Raw genomic sequence first — 17,137 nt, 5'->3', positions numbered from 1 at the left:
AGCCGAAGGGGATGAAGGCAGACTGTCAGGCCATTCAGGTTCACTCCCTCCAGTGCTCACTAAAAACTTTTGATTTGGCTTCGTGCATATTTAATAAGACGTCAGGAGGGCATGTCAAAGTTTGGTATCGTTTCATTCGTTCGTTCGCCGCTGCTGCTGCCGTGCAATATAATAATACACGCTCCAAATTAATATTAATTTTCAGCAGGTCGGTGGGAAGGGGGCTGCTCTAAAGCTCCCTGAAGGGTGGTTTTGCCCGCAAAACTAAGACAGCAATTTATTGTAAGATAACGCCAAATGCCGCCTGGATACAGGATACGGTTCTGGGCATGCTCCATTTACACCCGAATTTATGGCACGTGCCAGTTGCCACCCAAATCCGCCCGAAGGGGCGTTGGCCACGACTTTAATGAACAACTAGCTCTGGCCGAACTAATAGGTGGGCGGGGCAACTTTTCCCACTGCCACCACAAGTTCTCTATCAGATCGTCCCTTTGTTGGAGTACCAGACGTCGTCCTCTTAACTTTTCCTAATCGTCCAACACAGTGAATTTTCCTGGTCCATGCCTGTGACGAAACTAATGCAATTGTAAGATCTTATGAATGTATTGATTTATACCAAAACTTATATTCATCGACTTAAATATCGCTTCAACTTTGCGCTCAGTGCTGCAGTCACTACCTCAACTTCACAGATGAGATAGATACTCATATGTATACCAGAAGATTTTAGAACAGAGTGGAAATGGGGGCACTGTGTGATGTATTTAATTTAGTTGCGCCCAGCCCAGCAACTTTTCACTTTTGTTTGTTCGCAGCGCCCCAGACTTTTCTCTTTCAGCCTCTATTTATCTCAGATGCATCTCTTTGTGGTCCCTTTTGTGGCAGCCGTCGCCGTTTGCCAGTGACATGTTTCGCAATTTCTTAGGCTTCCGTTACTGCGCCCCTTTATTCTCTGCACACGACGACTGCCCCTTCTTTGTGCCCCCGGCTCGGTCCATTCTGCCACGTTCGAACGGGCTCAAAGGGGCCAAGAAAGTGGGGCAGGGATTCAAGGATGCACTCGTACAAAAAAGTCCTTCTAAAGTACTCGATCCTCGGACATGTCGTATCTTTTCGAGGTCTGAGATATGTTACCTCAAATCGAATGAGAATGGAGTGACATGCTGATGTACACAGCAATATCCAAGTGGAATAATATCAATTCCCTATTCTAATTTATGAAATCCACTGCACTGGGCTCTCGAAATTTCCGTTCAAGTGGAATCTCTTATTTAAGGTCGACACAAAATTGTTGTCATTCAAGTCGGTTTTATTTTGCGTGTAGGGAAAGATGTGAGTGGAGGGAGGGGGGAGGCCCTCATGTGACCCAGGCAGCGCACAATAGAACTTAAGTAGTGACGGGATCGAATAGATATGGACATACAATACAATACACGAGACCAATAACAATAAAACCAGAAACACACACACAATGGCGAACGCAGATTGCGGAATGGTGGGAAAAGACAACTAGTATATGATCGAATGGTGATAAACGGGAGGAATAATGAGATGGATCTCCGCTCGGGGAGTTGTGCAGAGATCCTCTTTCGGTATCTCGCAGATACTCGCTTTGCATCATGAAAATTTCGACAGACTTGCACAAAAAGTTCTTCGGCAGGATGGAAAACAATGATGGTCCGTTCACGAATTAGGTAGAGATCATCCGCGTGACCCTTGCAGTTATCTCGCATTGTTGATTTTAATTAAAACTCTGAAGCCCTTCATGATTGTAGAAAAAAAAAACAGTTGAACGATAAAGTTCATAAGTGGTGTTTGAAGAGTTTCCGGTGAAGGTGGTTGAATGAAAGGTTTGGACAATTATCATGTATTTAATTAGAGGCAAAGGACTCAAAAAATATCAAACCTAAATTACGAAAACTCATATAGGTGTATACTTGGGCTTTTCCCATTTCGAATGTGCATATTTACTTCAAGTGGTTCTGACTCAAAACACAAGTCATAACCCTCATTTGTGATTGCCGAGACGCATCGTTAAACTGAAACTCGAATTTTGGCCCAAACACACATGTTAACCTTCTAGGCACTTTTTTGGCACTTTCCGTTAGCAAGTTTTGCGTGTTATCAAACGATTTACAGCCCGCAAGTGAGACTGCATAATTTATCAATAAAAAACAGAGTCGGGGGAAAAACATGCACATAATGAAGCCAACCGCCAGCAAAAAATGCTAATGAGTCTTGCAACTCCCCCCGCCGCCCGGGGCAACTGCTCGAGCACCCCTCGCGTCCGCTTACCCCTCCCCAAACCATCCCTTTGCCGATAGTCTGCGGTCTGGAGTCGAAGTTATAGTAACGGAGGGGTGGGGTGGGACGACAGCGCCGGCCAAGTCACTTCGATTCGCTTGATTTTCAACAACTTCCTGGCAACATTACTCAACTGCCCTCCACTCCCCGCAGTCCGAAGTCGAGCAATTAGCGACAGTTGCAGCGACAGTTCATCGCAACAGCTACTGCCAAAATATTAGCAATACATTAAAATATACAAGACACACATTTCTTATGCCAAAGACAATCTTGGTGAGATTTAATGAGAAGAATAAATGTATATGTTCGTATACGCATTTATGTACAGGCTTCGCACAGGATGGCTGCAGAAATAGAAATAGGAGTTAGAAAAGAATCTCAAAATCACTAATCTGCCGTCAATACTACTGAATTTGTGAAGAATTCATTTCTGCATTCGTTACATATTTTAATTAGCTTACCTTCGAAGTATTGCTAACAGATGGAAGGCTGACCCCGAAAACTCCACTGATTCGAAAACGGCCATAATATTCGGCTCTATTGCGTTTGCAGCAGGTGTAACGGTTCCAATTTTACCTTGCCACGTCGTCCTTTTTCGAGTATCTGCGGTTGTCGAGTTGCCTATGATGACCATCTTCCACTTGCTCTGTTTCCATTTCTTTTACGACAGTTTGTGCTTGATAGTTTGTCGGTTTGTTTGGTTGCCCTGGCGTTTGTCATTGCATCGGTTAATTTGAAAACTGTCGACTCTCATTTACTCACTTCCGGTCCGTCCTTCCACTTCCACTTCCCCTTCCCAGTCGACGTACCTATAGCCGAGCCACCTAATGGAGCGTGTCAGCTGGCCAGAGTTCCTGAAATAGTTTCTGGAACCGCCCAGAAATTATCCATGGAGTGCGCATAATCAAGCGGTAAACCAGCCCGAATGGATCGGCACTGGGTGTCCTGGGAGTATCCTTTGGGAACAGCAGCGGCAATAAATGTAATACCCAGCCCAAACCACCCCGGGCATATCCGTTCGATTCGATTTCTGCTTTTTATGCTGAAAAAGCGTAATTAATGCGTTTTTCCCTTTCAACAATTCCCGTTTTGTTTTTCGCTCCTTATTTTCTTTGTTGTTCATTCCTGTTTTTTTTGCTGAGCGTGCAAAAACGCACAATCCCGTGCCCGAGGGCGGCAGGGCAAGGGGCGTGGCAGCGATGAACAATGCCAAACACACACTCGACTGCGGGCAGGGCGTTGGGGGTTGAAGGGAAAAGATGAAGGGAAGGATGAAAAAGGGGGGCAAACTTTATCATTAAACATCCAAGAGTTACTTTTATGTTTTATTTCCGCTCGCGAAATGAAAAGCTCAAGGCTTCCCCGCCGTCGCACTTGAGCCGCAATATCGCACTCAAGGGCTTAATACATAAATGGCAAGAAAAAGCGAGATACCCGTTCGCATATGGGGGAACTCGGACCTGGAAAGGGTGGCAAGATAAATAGATGCAGCTCAGCGGCAGCAGCTGCGTGTGGAAATTATCGCCGCCATCGATTTGTTATTGGATCAGCACAGGAAGTGAGTGACGGGGCGGAGGGTCGGGCGGGGTGCGAAAAAGATAGAATTAAATTCGGATTGTTACACTGTGAAATCTACGCTGCAAAGGAACCGTTTTTAGCTCAAGTTATTGTTCAGATATATAGTGTAGTAAGACAACATACCATTACCATTCAAATGTATAGATACTACTTTCGAATTAATCTCAAATGCTATTCATTCCCGAGTGTTTTTTTCAGTGCACTATCTCGATCTGGGCTGTCGACCAACAGCCGTCAAAGGCGTTTCAAGGCGTCTCAAGTGGCCGTGCAATGAGTTTTATTCCCATTTTCATTCGATTTCCATTCGTTTCGTTTCCACTCGATGCGATTCGATTCGATTTGGTTCACTTGGGATTGGGGTCTCTGTAAGCGGAGATCCAGCCCCGGCACGCCCCCTTCTTCCCCCCTTGCCGCTTGAATGTGCAGCGGGAATGCGAATGAAGCCGACTGATTGAGCGCCAAATTGTGGCTGGTGCGCTGACTAAGCCTAAGAAATGATTCAAGAAATCCACTTATCCTGTTCGATATGCCCCAATTATGTTGATAGCATACCTTGCCTCATTAAGAGGATGCATTTCAACCCAGGACTCACTACACCTTCGTCACTAATAAATATTGGGCATAAAATGAGGGTAACTGCCTTAACTAATCACCAGTATTTAGTGATTCGTGCAGATGAATTCAGTTAGAAACCTATAAAGCAAGGACACCTCTAAATCATCTCTCCCTTTTAACAACTCCAACTACTTTCACGTCGAAGGCTAGTGGAAAACGCGCACTAAAACTGGGTAAGCAAGAACAAAATCTGAAATTACCACTTTTCTATCTCACAGACCCAGAGACCTGGTGCTCAATCCCTTTAGCAAACCCATCATTAGGCCAGAAAAGCCCGAAGAAGTGCTTGGCCATCGGAGGAGCAAGCCATAAAATTCCTCCTATTGGCCGCATGATTAATGGCTGGAAATTCATTTCCGCAGGAGAGGCCAAGCAGAGGGTATCGCAGATACTTGTATCCCCGAGATTCGTGGATCTCTCATCTCGCATTCAAATGCGGATGCGGGACGAGCGATTCGCAGCCGTATCTTTCGTGTATCTGGCGCACACTTCCTGGAAAGCGGCCGCAAACAAAATGTATCTGCAGGTAGCTAGGGTGAAACTAAGAACCAACATGTGAAAACCGCTCCGTGTGTGTGTTTGTCGGCGATTCTCCGGCGCGCCATAAGCTGGAAATTACTGTAAATCAGCAAATCAGGTCATTAGATACATTAATCTCGACAGCATGGACAATTTATGCTAAATTATAGCGTGCCAGGCGAGACGCAGGCGCTGCCAGATACATTTCATCCACAGCCTGTAATCCCTTGGATACTTTGGCCAAACGAGCGCACCATCTGCAGAGAGCGTTTTGTACGTTTGCATTGGAGGTGCACGCAGAGAAATTGTAAATCTAGTAGGGAGGAATACCCAAGAGCCTCCTTCAGATGAGTTATTACATTTTCAACAGGCACTGTGTTAGCCACCAGGAAAGGCAAAACAAAAGTTAACACACACCACTTAAGTGTTTAGCTAAAAAGTACAATACTAACGTGTGGTTCGAATAGTACTAGTATAAAGTGTTATATTTTTATGAAATGATACTAGTTTTTGCGAGTGTGATTTGGTCGACAGGTGCTGCCCTCATAACGATATCCAAGCTAAGCAAGAACGAAAACAATTTGTTTAAATGTATTGCGCCCGCATCGGCGGCAACTAAATATGGATATGGACACGAGGGCAAGGGCGGCAAAACAACCCCCATATGTCAACCGAGGAGAGGGTTCCCTGCCCCAGCACCCGCTATTCCATACCCCTTCCCGCTTCCGCCCGCGAGTATTTAATAACTGGAACTCGAAACTGCAATCAAATTGGCCAAATGCAGCTCAACCGGGAAACTTTGAGTCGCAGCATATTAAATGTCTCGAAAATGTGTTGCCCAAGTGGAAGAAATTGCAATGCCAAAATCGACAAAAATGCGAAGGGGGAAGAGGGAATGCTCTTACGAAATTTAATATTATAAATACCTGGAATCAGGCAGGGGTATTTGTTCATATTCTTGGGCGTTTAGGACATCAAAGGCAGAGCATGTTAAGCGAAATGGGATCCTTACGTTACTTTGATTTTTACGCGAGCAATGAATTATTTTCTCTTAATATAAAGGCGTTAATCGTGCCAAAACTTATTAAACACGTTTTCCCCTTTTCTATTATGATGCACTTTAGAACCAGTTTTCGTCGGACCGATCAATAAGGATTCCTTCCGGCTCGGAATCTGCTTTTGAATGCATCACATTTAACACAACCCTCTGTTTCTGTGCTCTAATCTTATTAAACTCGAAAACTGAACCTTAATTATAGGGATATAAAAAATACAGGGTGGCCCCTAGTCCTTTGAAAAATGTCCCTACAGTTAATAGCTTGTTCCTAAGCAAAGTACACCTTTAGCTCAGAGAATGACCATGTTCTGAATAATAAATGCTAAATTACAATACATACATACATGATTCAGGACTTCGCAAAGCAATACCCATTAGTTAGTTTATCCAGATAAGGGCTCCCCTATTCTTTTTCAATCCGAAACGAAAATAAAGTCTACCGTCATACCCTCACCACAAACAAAGTGCATATAAATTGCTTACTAATTGGATCCGTGGAGCACCCTTATGAGGCAAGACCTGATGTACGCTTTTGATGGTTTTTTTCGCCAGTTTCCGCCGGCGGCATTTTCAAGACAACGTTCTCTTATTTTCTTTATTTTTAACATTTTTTATCGCCTCTGCGTAAGAATATCGTAATTGTTGTAAAAGGCTGGCTATATTATACTGCCAACAGACTGGGGAGTGTTTGGAGTGTTTAAGTGAATCTGTTATTATTTTGGGAATTATTTAAAATATATGCTCTTAAGTGGCCCTAACTCAGAACGGCGCTTCGGGCTCTGAAATCGCGTGCATTTCTGTTTGCACTTTATTCATTTGGAGAGGGGCTAGGATAATGGGGCTTTGTAGTGTTATCACGACTGGCATAAACCATTGGCAACGCGAATTTATTTGGGGCAGACATCAAAGGGCGATTCAGATTTCAGTAAAGGGAAGACTGAAGCATGGAAACCAGCCTAATTCATATTTTAGACTTCTTGGTAAGACAATTAGAAATACTTTCGTAATAATAAAATGAAACCACGTCATTCCGAATTCATCTATATAATAATGAACAGTAAATAAAAAACTAACCACTTCGTAAAGTGCCTATTAAAAAACGTCCATCTGAAACCCATTATCGAAACCGTTATGACGAAGTCTTCTTCCCCGGGCTTGTGATTACGATCTGCAAATTGGCCCGCCGACAAATTTGAAGATCATTTTTGGCTGGCTCAAAAGGCAACTGGATTGAATATATGGTATTTATACGTGGAATTCCTGAAATGCCCAGAGACATAACTATAATTGCTTGCCGAAGTGGTCGCTTTAGGTTTTTGCCTCGCAGTATGTTGCTTTGTTTTTGAAAACCCCAACTTGAACGACATTCCGGTGTCCGGTTCATCAAAAGTATTTCAGCGGAATTCGTTTAATAGCATTTCCAATAAAAAACATGATACGAGAAATAAGCGGTAGAAAAAGCAGAGGAATCCATCCTCCCAGAAACAAGAGAACTATAATAAAATTCCAAATCGTATAACTGCAATTTCTCGAACCCTGGGCCAACCCCGTTTGAGTTCCCTTCTTTTGGCCATCCCTTCCGGCGATCAAAGGTCAGGTTAATTATGCATTTGCCAGCTGACTGCCAACTGGAGACGAGAAAGGGAACGCATCGTTTCGGGAGTCAAATGCTCCGCATTCCCGGCAATTAGTTGCATAATTTCGAGCGACGGAAAAGGAGACGGGAAAAATAATTGAAATTGTTTATAACTCGATGGCAATCGAAATTGGACGGCAGCGAGACAATGGAAATGAATAATTCCCGAAGGGCTATTAAAAACATGCCGAAGGAGCAGCTTCCAAAAGCGGCAACAGCCCATGATGCCATGATGAATCACAGGAATGAGCGGGCCGTTCGCTTTCAGGGAAAATCAAAATGCACACAATACATTATGAAGCAACTATGGATCGCTTCTGCGAAAGCCGGCGATACCAAGATACTCGTACATTTTAAAATCTTAAACCGAAGCTCCGCAGTGCGACTGCCAGCAACCATAAAAAGGTATTTAGCAATTTAGATTCACTCGACGTGCACGCCGTCCCCATCGCCATCTCCATCGCCATTGCCATCCGAAGTCCATGTCTGAGGACGCTCCTGATGGTGCTGCTGCTGTTGCGCAGTGGATGTTGCCGATGTGCCTGTTGCTGCGGTGGATGTTGCTGCCGCGCTGCTGCTGTTCCTGGCAGAGTATCGCTCGCCGATCAGGCTGATTGCAGCTGGAGGGGATCCGATCAGTGATGCCCACTGAGATCTATTAAGCACGCTGTGAGTCATGAAGCGAAATGGAGTTGCGGCTGCCAGCTCTAGGCATACAGTATGATTATTGAAGAATTTAAAGAAGATACATGGTAACCAGGCAATAAGATACTTTCTAACAGAAGATATATCTAAGAAATACATAGGGAGGCGAATTTTGAAATCGCTTTCACATTAACTACCAGCAGAATAGCTTGAGATACACAAAGAGTGGTTTGAAAAGAGTGGTTTGAACAATTATCGATGTTTTGGAAATTTTATGACTTGACCACATTAATACAATAGACAAAAGTTTGCAACAGTTTGAAATGCATTCTTCTTCAAAATCCAGCTTGTTTGGCGGTAAAGCGGTCGAGCGGGCAACGCTGAACGGACTGAGGTGCACGCATCAGAGGGAAACAAGGACCGCTGGCCGGAAAAAAATGAATTGCTTAGCGCTTGCCCAAAATGGTCCATGGCATAAATTCCGAATGGGAAACGCATCAATCAACGGGCAGGCTCTTGCACCGAGGAGCTGCTGAGCTGGTGAGCTGGTGAGCCGGGTAGCCAGCGTTCGTGATGATATTGCCGTGGAGATTAGACGGCGACAGCACAGCAACTCCGGCAATGGCAGCCAAAATTAAATAAGAAGAGATAACAACTAGGCACGGCCCGAGAATTCGAGAGTACGAGAGTACGTGGAACCGCAAACAGAAAAGAACAGAACAGGATGGTCGTAGGAGGAGGGGAGGGCGGGAGGCATGAGATCCGGGCCCAGAACAAATAGTCATCGTTGTCATGCCCAAGCGGATTAGCCTACCTCGCCGGGCTGCGCCGTGCCTCTTGGCCTGCCTCGTCGGCAGCGTCGTCTTACCTGCGGAACTGGACGTGGAACAGCCATGGCACAGCAACTGCCGCTCCCCTGAGCCGGCTAAAAATTTACGATTTTAGCACAGATTGTAAAGTAAATTTTCCTGTTTTTATTTCGAATTAACAAGCGGACCAGACAAACAGACAGCCAACTGCAGCGGAGGGAGCAAGAGGGACACACAGAAATGGGCTGCCTAATCGCTCTGCTCGATCAAGAGATACCCTACACACAGATGCCTCAAAAAGGTTCATCCTTGGGTCTTAGAAAGGATTTTTTCAAACACCTACTAGCACGTTATAAGTAATTAAATTTCCATTCTCGTTTTCTTTCAGTAATTTATTTATGTATAGAACTTGTTTTATTTTACGTTCTTATTGAATCATAGTGACATATGGTAGGATTACGAACGTCACAGATTTTGCCTGTAAGTGTACCTATACTAGGATTTCAATGAGAAAACCAAACAAAGAATTCTGCGGCCAAGTGTAGTTTTTAGAATGGCATATACCCCTAACCCCCAGCGAGTAGCGGGTATAAAAAACGAAAGTTTCGTGCAGACGTCGGGGAATAGAAGCGACGAAACACAGAACACAGTCTTCTTGGGAAGAAGCCATGCAGCGCAACCGGTCGCAGTCGGGATCAGTTGCCGGCCTAGCGGTTACTTAATAATGCAAACAGGTTTCACCGTACAGGCCGACCGGGCCGGGGAGAACGGATCGGGAGGACCGTGACTTGGACTTCAGCAGGAGAAAGGCAGTTGAGTTATGGATTCGATATGCCAGAAGGGAAGAAAAGAAGGCAGTCCGGGCAGCAGGGCGATGCACCAGGCAAATATAAAAGGAGACGATGACAGAGATTAGAGGAACAGGAAATGTGGGCTGGACCGATTTAATGAGTGAATGCCAGATCCCAAAACTGACGATCAAAGGAATGACCTGGGGACAAACAAGCATCCTGAATGTTATCATAGAGCTGCCCTAAAATAATACAAATTATACATTTCACTGCTCCCGAGTGCGATAGTCGATCGTAGTCCCGATACAAAGAAACTCACTCTGTCCATGGTTTACGATACGGGACTGCATTAACTATGATAACTATAACCTTATCCTATCACTAGAATTTATACTTACAAGTTATATTTGCAATTTAACGAAAATGAATAGTATTTTGAGCAGTTTTGAAAACATAAAGGGCGCATTTTAAGGCATTTCAACGCCTCCTTTAATCTGCATTCAACCAACCCCACTTGAGTAAACCATTATCTGTCTGGAATTTCTAATTTCGTAGTTTTCTATGCCACTTCTGGCATTGTCGTCGTCGTGGCAGTTGTCGTTTTGTCTGTTGCCCCTCTTGGCCAATTTCGTTCGTTCTGGCCGTTCGCTTGGGTTGGGGTTGAGCCATAGGCTCACCAGCAGAGCGACTGGTCCGCTAATTCGAGCAGTTCGGTAATTTCCAAATTGGCGGCCCGTAATCAAACTGTAATGCGGCCGACTCGTCATTAAGCACGCAAGCAGCAACATCACGGCAGCAACATAAAGCCAGAAAGCAACTAAAGGCAGCAAAAAGCTGCACAGCATACAACAGAGCAGAAATAAGCACACAAAGGGAGGCACGAGTGCAAAGCTGGCAGCAACAGCAACATCACATCCAAAAGCCATACAAATAATACGGCGGAAGCACCACCAGTGAAGAAAAGGCTTAAAAGCAGCAGCAACAACATCATAGAAGTGGCCACAAAGCTACAGCACCATGGTGGCAATATTAACCCAAACCAGACTCCCAAAAGCATCCACAATCACAGATGCAATGAAGACAAATCATTAACAAAACCATGGAAACAACAGTAGGAAGGCAGGAAATAATTAAGGCTATCAACAATAGTATCAATTATCTTGTATGCATACACCGTTTATTTCTTAGAATAATTGGCACATAATACGAATTATTAGTATTTTAGTAGAAATTTAGCAGCATTACTTTTACTTTTTGAATTAAAAGATATGCTTCAATGCCAATCCGCCACATGGGTTTTCGTTTTACTTGCACATCGACTAGCAACAACACTCAAATGCAATGGCAACTTGACAGCAACAACTTCCAGTCCCACAACAACAACAGCTGCAACAGCGATTCCAACAAACATATGCTTTGAGAAAAAAAAAAACAAAAAATATGTACCAAGAGAGACAGACAGACTCACCAACACACTCGCACGCGGACACACCTCCCCAAACAACAAAACAGCTGATTTGTTATCAGCAGTTGCTGAATGAGCCCCACAGAGCGAGCCACTCTCTCGCAGCAACAACAAAATGGGGGGAAAAAAACGACGCCAACGGCGGCTGCTATGGCAACGACCTTCCTTATTTATTACAATGTGTGTAATTCCCAGCCGCTTTCTCACTCTCTCTCGCTCTCTCGCTGTGTGTGTGCGAGCGAGACAGTGCCCTTTCCTGACTTAAATTGCCCATTTTTTAGTGCAGAAATGTTTAATATCGCTGTCTGTTTGAGTTTTTGCAATTCGTTTTCCTTTTTTGGCCTGCAGAAAGGCTCTCAGTGCGCAGTTTAGCTTTCGTATTCCAAAACCGGAGAGGTTCTTGGGGTATTTGTTGTATTGTTATATTTAGGAACTATGTACATAGGTGTGTTCGAAGGTGCGTTGCAGAGGATTTTGTGGCAATTGTGTGCAGATCATATTTATTCTGCTTCTGTTGATATTATATGGGTTTTAATTTTCAGCGATGTACCAAAGTGCTCAGAAATATATAAGTAAAAAAGAACCCATTCCCATTTGAACCAGGTGATGCTGATAGATTTATTCAACTCCTCGTTTTTAGTGCGACTCAATTAGCTCTCAACTCGCAGTTAACCCCTTTAGAGCCCATCTGCTTTTACGACCCCATAAAGCTGCTCCCAAAAAAGCGTTTGCCGTAAAAAATTAAAGCACTAAAACTGTTAAAGAAATCGTATTACAAAATAATGTGCGCTCTCTCGCTCTTTTCTCGCCTCTCCGTCTCTCTCTGTCTCGACCAAAGCAGTTGTAAAGATGGCCGCCGTGTAGTAACATGGCTGAATGTGTACCACACACACACACGCACGCACAGAGCGGTCACAGAGAGAGACAGGGAGAGCGAGAGAGAGCGGCCATTGAATGCAACATATATAGGAAGGCAACAATAACAATGCCTCTGCGCTCGTCTCCTGCGACTGTGTGTGTGCTGAATACGTCACGGAACATCAGCTGTGCCGAACAGCAGGTAGGCGTCGGCAGAATGGAGCGAAGTCGACGTTTCGAGTCAGTCGCTTCAAAGAGCTCGATTCGTGCGGACATCGGAAGAGATATAGCGTGGTCTATGGCACGTAATTAACGAAGAAGAGAGTTAAGAAGAGTCAACGTCGCGTCGAAGGTGAACACGCAGTTAAAGCCAAAAAAGAAACGCAACTGTGGCCAATTGTGATACGAAAACTAAGCAAATCGGCCTGACAATCAACAAAAACAAGAAAAGCAAAGCCTACACACAGGCGTAGGCGTCTGGCCAACAGCTGTTTTTCGTGCGCGCTCCGTATTCAGCAAACTCGCTGCGCTTACAAACGTCGGCAGAGACAGCGGCAGAGAAGCAAGCGGCGGCAGCAAAACTACAAAACAGAAACTACAATTCAGATCGCGTTTTTCTTCGGAGTGGATGAGACGTTCGTTCGGCAGTTCTATTGCGCATAGAACTAACAAGTTACCTACTCCGCGAACTCACCCCCGCGAGAAAAGAACAGAACAGAACATAACCGAATGAAAAGAAGACAAGGAGTAGCTAAGAAGCAACGGTTAAGTTAGCCAGCGAAAACGGGCAAAAAGACTGAAAACACACGTGGATTGTTCACTCACCCCGACACGCGCACCCACTCGCACTCACACTCACCCAGCAGCTCCAACTGTTCGCTGCATTTATGTAAAACCAAACAAAGACTGATTAAAACGCTAATAAATATACAATAAACGTAACGAAACAAAGTTAAACACGCGAACAGCAGCTAATATTATACGGGTTAAAGCGAATTCCAAAGCAAAGCAAACACACATATGGATTAAGGTTCCTCCTATCTCAAAACACAAAAACAAAAACAAAAGCAACAACCAACTCACGGATTACCTGCAGCGGCAAATTTACCGTTAGCCGCTCTTTTTGGATTACCAGTGCCAATAAAACCACAAAAGTGAATTTTTTCGAAAGTGAAGAAAGCGAAAAACGCCCGCAAAATGCTAAAAATCTAAATCAAAGTAAATAAGCAAACCAAAAGCGAATTCTGTGTTACCGAAACGAGAGCAAAAGCTAAAAGAGCCCCTGAAAACAGCAATGACGATGGCCGCCTGTTATGCCAACTACGACATGTCGTCCCTGTCGCACGGCATGTCGGCCCTGTCCGCCCTGCAGCAGCAACAGCAGCAGCAGCAGCAACAGCAGCAGCACAGCCAGACGCAGCAGCAGCATCACCACCAGCAGCAGCAGCAACACATGTACCACGCCGCCGTGGCTGCCCACCAGCAGCAGTTGCTCCAACAGCAGCAGCAGCAGCAACACCACCGCCATCACCACCAGCCCGCCAACACCAGCAGCAGCAGCAACTCGCGCCACAGCCATGCGGCGGCGACCCAAACGCAGGTCGCCGCCGCCGTTGCCAACAGCAGACAACAACAACAACAGCAACAACAGCAGCAGCAGCAACAGACTGCCAGCAGCAACAGCAACGCAGCGCCCGCTCCATCGCCGCAGAAGGACTACAGCATCCCGCTGCACGTGGACTGCAGCGTGGAGTACGAGCTGCCCAACCAGCCCAAGCCGCCGGCGGGCCAGAGGGTGGAGCCCCTGCTGATGATCCACCCGTGCTACTTCCGCAAGATGGAGTCGCAGCGGCGCAGCCCGTTCGTGAACAACATGCATGCGACCGCGCGGGCGGTGAGCAGCAGTTCGCTGAGCAGCGGAGCGGCCCTGGGCGGAGGCGGAAGCGGTGCGGCGGTGGCCACGGCGCCCAGCAGTAGTGCCGCGCGACGTGGAGCCCGGGCGGCCACGAGTGCCCAGCAGCAGCAACAACAGCAGCAACGCTACCAACAGCAACAGCAGCAACTGCGGCAGCAACACCAGCAAATGTCGCAGATGTCGCAGCAGGCCCACTATCCGCAGCAACAGTCTAGTCTGGTCCGCCAGCAGCAGCAGCAGCACCAGCAGCAGCAGCAGCAACAGCAGCAGCAGCAGCAACGTGCCAGCAGCAACCAAAGCCAACGCCAAAGCCAAAGTCAGAGCCAGAGCCATGCAGCCAACTCAGCGGCAGCAGCTGCGGCACAGGCCTCGATAGCCGCCGCAGCCGCCGGCCAGTGGGATCAGCTGGCTGCGCTGGCCGCCCGCACCGCCCTCACGCCCCACCACATGCTGCATCCCCACAGCCACTATGCGGCCAAGGGCAGTGGCGGCGGGGCAGGGGGCGGCAAGCGGGACGCCATGATCTCCGGCAGCTACGGACAGACGGCGGTCGCCTCGGGGAAGCTGCAGCAGTCGCAGGTGCAACAGCAGCAGCCACAGCAGCAACAGCAACACTGCCTGCCTCCGCCGCCGTGGGACGCGACGTCCATGCTGATGGACCGCTCGCCGATGGCCACAGTTCCTAGCAATTATCAGGCCGGCCCTGACACCAATCCCATGCGCCTCTACTCGGCCACGCCCACCGCCGGAGCGGCCACGGGCGGGTCGGCGTCGGTGGGCGGAGGCGGGGCGGTGAGCGGTGCGGGGGCGACGGGAGCAGTGAACACGGCCACCGACAAGCTGAGCGGAAAGTACCGCCAGTACTTGCGGTCTCAGCGGATGCACCCGTACGCGGCGGCCGCCTCGCTCAACTTGGCAGCCGCCGCCGCTGCTGCCGGCCAGACCTCGTTTGTGCCGTTCAGTTCGGCGGCCACGGCGGTGGCGGCCACGCCCACATTCCAGCACCTGCCGCAGATCTCCTGCTACAACGTGTGATGCAGCACCAGCAGCAGCAGCAGCAACCAGGACAACGGCAACATCAGCAGCAGCAACAGCAACAGCAGCAGCAAAAGCAACTTGCAACACATGAGACAGGCGCCTACCAAGTACGCGTCGATGAAATAGCCGCCTCAAGGAATAACCAATAGATCCTCCCCTAAACAGTACTATATATACACACCCCTCAAAGCTTTTAGAATCAAAAGTAATTAACTCTAAAAATATTAAGAGATGAAACTAAATTCTGTCTAGCTGCTATGAGAAATTGTTGTCCGACGGTGAGAAAAGAGGAAATGAGCGATCTTTTTTTCTTTTAGTAATGGTAGTAATTGATAAACGATACAAAAACAAACAACAAAAAAATGCAAACTATTGTAGTGATATTTGTTATAAAATAATTTTAGTAATTAATTTAATTTAAATTAAACAAACAACAAGAAACAACAGCAACCGCTCTGTGTAAGCCAACAACATAAACAATAACAACTGCAACAACAACAACTGCAACAACAACGGCAGCAACATCCAACCAAACAATTGCTAAAAGTTACACATACGCATATTTAATTACAAATCAACAAAATGTTACAACAACCATTTACCGAAAGAATACGAAAATATGAAAGCAAAATTATTACCGAACGATGGAGAGAGAAGAGTAAAGCAGAAAAAAGCAACACAAAAATACGAATAAAAATTATTCAAAATTATGCAACGTAATTTGAAGCGAGATATGCAAAAATTAAGTAAATTGTGTTTTCAATTAACGTAGCGAGCGAGAAAAGCATAGTTCAAGTGATTTGGCCGCGGCGAGGAAAACTCCCCTTGCCGTCGGCTTTTGTGGCCAACTTTTCACACTTCCCACCACCGCACCGACTCCTCTTTCTGTTCGCCTTGATTCGATTTTCATCTTCGCTCCCTTCGTTCCCTCATTCTGCTCCGCCCCATGGTCTCCTCCGCTGCGGTGAGCCGTGATTGATTATTGTCATTGATGGAGGACCGGGCAGCGGGTTGGGGTGACCTCGGCGCACAGGGGTCCCTCGCTAATGGCGAACCGTTGAGCTGAGACGAATTTCGAAAACATGCAGGTCTCGGATATATGGCTTGAAATTTCACTCTTAAAATCTTATACTTAGATCAAATAACAAATATTTGACACACTATGATATCGAAAGATGTTCATCTCCACCTTATGTACATATATGTGTTCCACGACGTCTGTTTATTTCGCTTGTTTGCCTTTGTTTCCGATTAGAAGTTCAAATACGTTCTTGTTCACGCCACCAGCGCCTCACTGTACTTACTTTCAAAGACCAGCATTCTCGAAGTTTATTCGTTACAGCAGTATAATGAAACTGCCTTTGCCTGTGGCTCTGCTTGAATTTCCCCTACTTTCCGCACAATTCAATGCTTAGGCTCCACATTTAGTCTTTGTTGCTAGTTGAAAACGCAGCAAAATCTAATGGTTTCGAGTGGCCAGGAAACGCGAGATGTTATCAGCTGAAATTGTTTTAGCTCGGCCCCAAGGTCCCTCGGGAAAGTGTGTGCTTTCATTATTGATTGCACGGCGAGGCGATTGGCGCGGTTCCATGGGAATTGCTGGGTTCCGGGAAGCAAATAGCTGATTAATTTATGCATGGGCAGGAAAACCCGCTGAGGATTCAGCGCGCCATTAAGCCAATCGTCGAATTAATTAAGCCAAAAAAAGAGTTTTCAACTGAAACGAACGACATCCGCTGCCGGGGAACCGGCACTGACTCATCTGGCCGCTTTAGGCTGCCCTACATCCAAACAAGTTCGACTCTACTCCACGACCATGCGGTCGCAATCCACTCGAGATTCAGCAAGGAAAGACGTCAGGTCCAATTGGAGAACGACGGAACCATTGCAGGAATTTGTGGGAC

General features: G+C 46.3%; 1 protein-coding gene across 1 annotated transcript; it reads left to right on the top strand.

The window, feature by feature from the left end:
• The first annotated feature begins 12,479 nt into the window (after positions 1-12,479).
• LOC27206454 (centrosomal and chromosomal factor) lies at positions 12,480-15,463 on the top strand. The gene has a single exon (XM_039296007.2). It carries the CDS (start codon positions 13,575-13,577, stop codon positions 15,228-15,230), a length of 1,656 nt encoding a protein of 551 aa, XP_039151941.1. The 5' UTR covers positions 12,480-13,574; the 3' UTR covers positions 15,231-15,463.
• Positions 15,464-17,137: the final 1,674 nt, after the last annotated feature.

The sequence above is a fragment of the Drosophila simulans genome, chromosome 3R (assembly GCF_016746395.2).
Source record: "Drosophila simulans strain w501 chromosome 3R, Prin_Dsim_3.1, whole genome shotgun sequence".
Classification (NCBI taxonomy): domain Eukaryota; kingdom Metazoa; phylum Arthropoda; class Insecta; order Diptera; family Drosophilidae; genus Drosophila; species Drosophila simulans.
Note: the sequence above shows the minus strand (reverse complement) of the source record. Positions and strands in the feature narration are given on the sequence as shown.

What these genes read in the sequence shown, in the direction of transcription:
- LOC27206454 (XM_039296007.2), top strand. Translation starts at nt 13,575, where the DNA reads ATGACGATGGCCGCCTGTTATGCCAACTACGACATGTCGTCCCTGTCG.